This window comes from Geospiza fortis, unplaced genomic scaffold (assembly GCF_000277835.1).
Source record: "Geospiza fortis unplaced genomic scaffold, GeoFor_1.0 scaffold433, whole genome shotgun sequence".
Classification (NCBI taxonomy): domain Eukaryota; kingdom Metazoa; phylum Chordata; class Aves; order Passeriformes; family Thraupidae; genus Geospiza; species Geospiza fortis.
The window spans coordinates 634,354-642,397 of record NW_005054554.1 but is presented as its reverse complement, the minus strand read 5'-3'; the positions used below and the strand labels follow the sequence as shown (position 1 = coordinate 642,397).

At 41.4% G+C, this 8,044-nt stretch overlaps 1 protein-coding gene across 1 annotated transcript in view; it reads left to right on the top strand.

Annotated features, from left to right (window-relative positions):
• Positions 1–8,044, top strand: part of EPB41L4A (erythrocyte membrane protein band 4.1 like 4A) — a 116,000-nt gene that overhangs the window by 42,411 nt on the left and 65,545 nt on the right. The window contains exon 4 of the mRNA XM_014310602.2: positions 2,785–2,889. Coding sequence (XP_014166077.1) covers positions 2,785–2,889 — 105 coding nt within the window. The remainder of the gene's footprint in view (positions 1–2,784; positions 2,890–8,044) is intronic.

Genomic DNA, 8,044 nt, shown 5'->3' with positions numbered 1-8,044 from the left:
GCTGTGGAGACTACAACATGCAGTCTGTTTTTGCTGTGAGTAACCAAAGCACTGAGCACCTTGCTGCTGTAGAGGTGGAGAGCCCCCAGCCACTGCAAGCTGGATAGGTTTGCTCAGCCTTTCCTCACAGCCAGACCACCTCTCTCTGCAGGATCTGCAATTATTGGAGTGTTAACTGAGCTGCGTCAGAAGAGAATAAATTAACAGGCTTTTATGTTTTCTATCTGCTTAGTAGTATAAGTAAAAAGCAGTTTAAAAGCCTTTTATCTTTGAAAGGAATGAAAGGAGGCTTTAGTTTTAACCAAACCAGATGTGATATATGCATCTTTCTTGGGGATAACACACTAGATTTAGGGTCCATAGGAGGAAAGCTGTCCCAAAAACTGCTTGAGCAGTCCTCAGCTGAATGAAGCAGAAGATTCTGCTTCAGCCAAGAAGGGTAGTTGCATTCTAAACTGGTGCAGAGTCATGTAAGTTGAACTCCTGTAAAACTTAAGCTTCTTTGATTACTCCCAGGATTGTGTACTATTATTGTGAGTAAAATAATACTTACATTATTGAAATTGACAGCTCCATCTTGGTGGCTCAATCACTGTTTCTCAGTGCTGTTAATGAAACCAAATGACACTGTGAATTATGGTACTGGTCAGACAAGGAGTGGAAAACTCATTGAAAGAAAACAGATTTGAACTTCACACAGTCACAGAAGCTGAGCAAGGCTTGGGTGGGCCCCACTCGATGTGTCCTGCGAGCCATGGTGCAGGCGCCCCTTTTTATACCTTCTGCAAGGGTTTACTGACCTCACTGTGTTTAACTGTGTCAAAAACCATCAACTCTGAGTGGCTGATGCTGGAGATCCTTTAGTCTAAAATGTTCTCTGCGTGTTTAGTGCACAGCTGGAAGTGTTGCCATCATTTGTCTGCATGGGTCATTTGGAGTCAGGGCTGCTTGCTTATTTTGAACTTTTCTTGCGTCTGTTTCTAAAGATGCGTGTCCAGCCCTAGGTTCCCAAGACATTGCTGTACTGTTTAAATGATGATGGAAATAGTTAACAATGCTGAAGTAGTTTACCTTATATGACACAGAATCATAGAACATGCCAACTGGAAGGGGTCCACTAGGATCATCAAGTCCAATACATGAATGATAAGATAGCAATGTCCTTTTTAGTGGGATATCTCCTCTGCTTCTTTTGAATGACAACTAATTAAAAAATAAAATGAGCAAGGACAATTACTACTTCAGTCTTAAATCTCTGCTGTCTAGTAATGAAACCTGTATTTTTAGTATTTTAAGGTGTGTTTTGTTTTGTTTCAACTTTTTTTCTGCAGTGCTCCTGATAGTCACTCTACAGCTTGTCTTGCCTTGTTCTCATAACCTGACTTCAGCATCTTGTTGATGAAACTGATGATAAAATCACTGTATTGCTCTGCTTTATCCAACTTAATAAATTGAGATGTAGTGAATTTCTGCTTACCTTAATCATGTTTCCCCCAGATTGCCCTCTGTTTTGTGGCTGATCATTAAGGCTCACTGTACACACTGAGGGAATATGTAATTGCAGTTGCCTGATGTAAACAACCAGTCTGATGGATTCAGACAAAGAGAACCTTTCAAGTACATCTCCTAATTTAAGCAAATGTATAGTAAATCTGGTGAATAGCATGGATATGCTATTTCCAGCCTACCAGAGATGTTTACCTTGTCATGGATTGCTTAGTGTGTGAGGGGCCACCTGAAATTTTTGTATTATCCCTGCTCGTGGGATTAGATATGAATCCTGACCAAATGCACCTGCTGAAAAAAAACCCCAGACCTTCAGTGTTGTGATATGATTGATACTTCACCAGCAGAACTAAATTAAATAATTTTTAAATCAGTATTATTTGCCATTTTAATTTTGAAATGATCTGTTCATAGGTTAGAAAGTGAAACTGCGCAAACAATATCTCACAGCTTTCCACTTCCTGTTTCTTTTCTCTGTGGTGATTTTACTACAGTCTAGTAGTTTATAAAATATGAAGCAGCTAAGCAAAACCTAATTATGAGTTATGTCCATATTTTCTTGTGGAATTTAAGACTGTAATCATCAAAGGCTCTAATTGATTCCGAGAGGGGATCATTCTGTGTAATTATTCTCCATCTTCCTCATCTGTTTGTTGTTGATTGCCAGGCGAACCAACAAATACGAGGCATTCAGGTGGAAGTGAGCTTTTTACGGAGCATATTGTCCCCGACATTGTTTGCAAATACTGTCGTAGACACTTAATGAAGTGCTATTCAAGAAAACAGTGGGATTATTTCAATTCAGGGTGTTGGACTGTTCTCCCTTCTACTATCAAAAATATTTTACAAGAAAACAAATAAAAGTAACCTTCTTTGCAAAGATTAGTTACAGAGAAGTTAATGATGTATAATTTAGGTCTTAAGGGCAGTTTTGCCTCCTGTTCTCCATTGTCAGAATTTGAGTGACAGGTCTGCCCTGGAAGGGTGAGTGGGATTTGAAAAATGCTATGTTCACTAGAACCGTGGGGTTTTTGTTTGTTTGTTTGTTTTTCTTTTGGTATTGTGTAACTACTACCTTGCCTAATAGTATGTTACAGAATTATTTTTCAAACATGCAAAATATTTTCATCTGTACTGCTGAAATTTTTGTTAAAGGCACTGGGAACTGCCTCATTTTTTTTTCCTAGACAAAGCTAATTGAATGCATGAATGCCACTGCACATAGCTGACAAAGGCAGAGCATCTTTGTGAATAGGCTGTGTAAATTCTTTCCCACAGAAGTCAACGAAAGGGTCGGTTGTCCTGGGCTACGTATTTCGTCACTTAAACCTGGTGGAAATAGATTACTTTGGGCTGCGCTACTGTGACCGAAGTCATCAAACGGTGAGTGAGAGACACAGCAGACTGGATTTGCCATGCATAAAATTTGCCCTGTTGTGCTGGTTGCCTGTAAAGCATTAGGTTGTCATACTTCCCCTAACTTTCACTGTTTCCTGGCTCAGGCTTCCAGTAATAATTTATTTTTTTAATTTCCAATAAAGTCTTGGAATAGCCATTAACATCTTAGATAGGAATGGAATCAAATGCTGAATGTTGTTGCAAAACTAAATTAAGAAAGTACAAATTGTAAAAATTATTATATGAACGCAGGATTGATATTTTTACCTCGTTAATTCTGTGCCCTGAAGCCAGTGTCTGGTGCTCTGTGCTGCTCAGCCTCACTTGGCCCTGCAGTGCCTGGGAAGGAGCATCCCTGAGTGCATCACAGCCTGCTTCACTCGCTGCAACACTGGCCAAACACCTGTTTCAGGCTGTGTTGGGCAATGCCATTTTCACTCTGCCTGAACCACCTCTGTGTCCCTGAGACCATGTTCTCTAGAGCCTCCTTGGCAGGGACTCACCCCACATCTGAGTCTTTTTCCACTGGGACGTTACCACGTTACCATCCTAAACAGACAAGGAGATGTTTCAGCCAGGCTGAGATGTTTCAGCCAAAGCAGGCAGTTTTTTGGAGCAGTGCTGTCTGCCCCACCAAAGGCTTGTGTAGGATTGCTGCAGGCAGAGGAGAGGAGCAGGGGATGCTCAGCAAGAGGAACCAGTGCTGTATTCACAGGATGGTCTTCATTCTACCTTAAAATTATGAAGGGAATAGTGCCTGGCCTGTGGTTAAGTTAAGTCAAGTCATTACAGTTTTGAAACCAGTGTTTTGTGATGTTAGCACTGCACAAGAACTTGTTTCGCCTGTATATAGTAATAACTTATTGAATTGGCTAAATATTTGCTGATTTCTTCTGTTAACCAGAAGCTGATCATGAGAAGACTGAATTTAGAACAGTATTAAGCAGATTGCTGATTGCTACTGAGAGCTACAGACTGCCCCACTCCCTGTGTTTTAACTTCTGTGCCATAGTCCAGAAATGTATGAATTCAGTTCCTTGATGAGCTTCTAATCATTTTATTCCATGAAGATGAAAGACAGATGCAGCTGTGAATTAAAGGTAGACTGTTAAAAATGGTGGTTTTGATTTTCTGAGGGATTTGAGGTGTGAATGAAGAGCAGGTAGGTATTTTTTGCTCTCAGAAGTGTTTTCCTTTTAGCTGTGGTTGCAAATAAAATGGAAATGGCTGTTCCTGGGAATATTTCCAGAAGCATACACAGGGTATATTTAGTGGTGTATATGAAAATATGAGTATAAAAATGGATTGCACCTCTGTTATGGAAGGGACACACAAAAGCACGTTTTAGGGCACATCCTTTTTTTCTGCTCTTTCTCTCATGTGGTGCTGCAGTGGTGCAAATTTAATGTTAGCTTTGGGCTTTATCCTCTGGCCAGCCCAGTGTCAGGAAGCCACTGTGATTCTTGATTTTCCCATGGATTAGGAAGGCGTTTATCCCACTTCTGTCATTCGCCTGGTCTTGCACAAACACTGGCCTTGTCATGTGGATACAGGACCTCAGCTGTGTGCAAGGCTACGGAGTGCTCCTGCCCAGCCGTGGAGATGCTGCCACAGGGATTGCCAAGTGTGTGCTGCTGCCTTTGCGCCTGGGCTGTTCTCTAACAAACCATTGTGAAAAGGCCTGTTCGTGTTGTTTGTCTGTGTAAGGATAACAAAAAACTGATGCTCCTTCATCTGAAAAGTTCATAAATGAGCCAAACAGTGCTACTGTGTGTAGTTTTATGTGTTTTATGATGTGTGGTTTTATGCTGCTAGCTTGCTATTTTTATTAAACTCCTGTAAGCTCTTAAGAATGGGCAGGATAATGGAAAGTTTTCACACAACAAAAAACACCTTGTGCTTTAGCTGTAAACATATATTTAGTTGCATGCTGACTGTGGCTAAAACTCTCTGGGCTGTTGTGGGAATTAGTTCAGTAATGGCTGGCAAGAAGCCTAGATCTGCATTTTGGATTGGATATTTTTTGGATTGACCATAGTAGATTTCCTAAGGGAAGAGGAAGAAAGTTACCTTGCTAATTAGCTTTAAAACTATGGTCCTGAGTTAGTCTCAGAGGGAGAAAAGTGTTTGGGGATTGGGCTACCTATTAATACATTGCTTATGGTGGGGAAAGTTTTATTATTTGTACTGTCAGGTTTTTTTGTCACACTATAGATTTAACTGAATGACGAACAAAGCAGCGTTGACAAAACGATGTATTTTAAAGAACACAAATCAGTCACAAAAGAAACATTTTTCTTGTTAAGGGTTTGAAAGGGACTGTTTGGTTATTTTCCCCATTACTCTTGCATGCCTCAGCATTTCCAGGTGGTCTTTTAAGCGCTGTGTTGGTGAGCTACCTCTTATGTGGGTGGTATCATAATTATTTTAGTATACTACCAGTAGGGCTTTAATGAGTGAACAAGGTTTCACTGTGCTACGTAGTGTATACAAATGTGTAGCATTAAAATGGTCTCTTCCTGAACACCAGCAAACTAATTAGCCTGTGAGAACAGCTGGATGCAGCAGATTGACAGAACTGGGTGGCCCTGGCAGGGGCACGAACAGTAGGGTGAAGCACAAATTGGATGACCCTGTCTCCAGGGTAGTAATTTGGTCATATTGCACAAATTTCACTTTACTGATGTTCCAGGTTTTGCCAAACTCTCCACAGTAAAAGGACAGTATTCAAATGGAAAAATCAAGCTCTGGAAGATTACAAGTTGATGTCAGAATAGTGTTACCTATGTCTACTTAGTGCTCTGAACAAGACAGGTCTCCAAAGGAACAACAAAATATATCTTCTAATAATCGGTTAAAATACAACATTTAATAATGAGTTAAAAAATCCATGATATAAAACTACACTCCAGTGAACAGATGGGTTCAGCTAATGCTGTGTTGTCAGTAGTGTTTCCTAATAGTGCCTCTGTTGACAAACTACATGGTGCTTCCTCTCATGTGGTATTTCAGTACCTTTCTTTGTGCTGCAAGTTCTTTGAAAAAAGACCAATTTTCTTTGAGTGCCACAGGATCCCTAACTGTGCTCCGTCATCTAACCTTCACCTGAGCCTTTTGCATTACTGCAGAGAGTGCTGGCTCCCAAATTAGTGTGAGTTGACACCAGATACTGTCCTCATGGTTCTCAATGTGGCTATGGCTCTCAGCTGGGTCTTCCTGGACAGGGCATTTGTGTCTTCTGCCTCATCTCCCAGGACCTTGTGCCCCATCTGCTATTTCTAGGTGAGACACAATCACCAGAATATGTGTAGCAGAGGCTGAGGGTGGCTGAGGAAACTCTGTCCAGAATCACAGAATCGTTAGGTTGGAAGGGACCTCTGGAGATCATCCAGTCTAACCCCAGAGTCACCTGGAGCGGGTGACACAGGAGCACACCCAGGTGGCTTTAGGATGTCTCCAGAGGGGGAGACTCCACACTCTCCCTGGGCAGCTCTTCCAGCGCTCTGCTACCCTCAATGGAAGTTCTTCCTCGTGTTGACGTGTAAATTCCTTGTTTTAGTTTATGCCCATTGCTCCTCGTCCTGTCACTTTGCACTATTAAAAAGAGTCTGGTACCGTCCTCCTGCCACCTGCCTTGGAGATACTTGCATTAGTGAGATCTCTTCTCCAGACTAAATAGGCCCAGATCCCACCTCTCCTCATAAAAGACATGCTCCAAAGCCCTCACCATCTCTGCGACCCTTCGCTGGACCCCATCCTTTAGCTCCTTGTGTCTCTTGCACTAGGGAGCCCAGAACTGGACAGTTTTCCAGATGTGCCTCACTGGGACTGAGGAGAGGGGCAGGATCACCTCCCTTGACTCACTGGCCACACTCTTCCCACTACAGTCTCTCATTGCTGTAGTATTTGGGGAAAACAGTGTCCCAGGGGTGTGCTTCTCCAGGGGCTGGGCAAACTGGTGCTGGGAGGGCTGTCCTGCCTCTCTCACTGCTGCTCCCTGCTCTGCTGCAGCTCCCAGGTGCTGCTCTCCACCCAGTGCCTTTGCTACTGCCTCTGTGGCTTTGCCGGGGTGTGTAGGATAGCCAAGCTGCTCTGGAAGAGGCCAGTGTTTTATTGAGGTACACAAAAGGCAGAGATTGCAGTATTAACACGTGATATATGTCAGGAAAAGCTGAGCAGAATTTGATGAGGGAAGGGGTCCTCCTGAAGCCCAAAGGTGTTCCCTTTTGTGAAATGCCAAAAGAATCATGCTATATCCAAAAAATAGTGCAGCAGTAAGAATATTTACAACAGTAAATATTTTTTTTTTTTGACCTGATAGTGCTAATCTGAGCTATTATAATCAGAATGTACCACATACTGATGCCTTTCTAGGGCTCTAAGAGGAGAAATACAAATACAGGAGGACAAATCATGATATTCATGCATATTGCACCATGCCCCCACCCTGCAATGTAGGTGTATTTTTCTCCCCTGCTCGGAGGAATCTCTCTTTGAGCACACAACCCTGAGAGCACAGCAGTAGGAGGTAACCCATGGCAATACAGGGAATTAATGTCATACAATGTAGAGCATATTTTGTCTTCAAGATCTTAGAAAAAAAGTCAAATTGTACCGAGCTAGTGTTTTGTTGAATGGAATTTTTTAAAATAGAATTTTACACTCATCCCCAGGCACGATATACTAAATTATCTAGTAGGAAAGAGAATTGTTTGTGTGTGTTAAATTAGATGTCATAACCAGTGGAAAGAAAATGGAGACTGATAATGTTGAGTAGAAACAAGAAATTTTAGAAGAATGTTATTGGATTGAAACAACAGACACAAAGCTGATGGTCAGGTGAGTTACAGATAGTAAGAATAAAATTTTAGAGTGCAGCAGGATCAGTTCACTGATGATATCATAATAACTATAATCTATATAACTTCAGATTCTAAAAACAAAGATAGTAGCATTAAATACACATTTATATGCAAGAATTTCTGTAAAAGTTTTACATTTCTTATATAATAGGGACATCCTGAACTCAGGTGATTGAGGTTCTTGGCGCTGGATATTTGCAGGAAAAATATGATACAGCAATTCCTCTTCTTAGTGTTGTCTTAGGCTGTGGGAAGTCTCGATAATTTCAGATTATAAT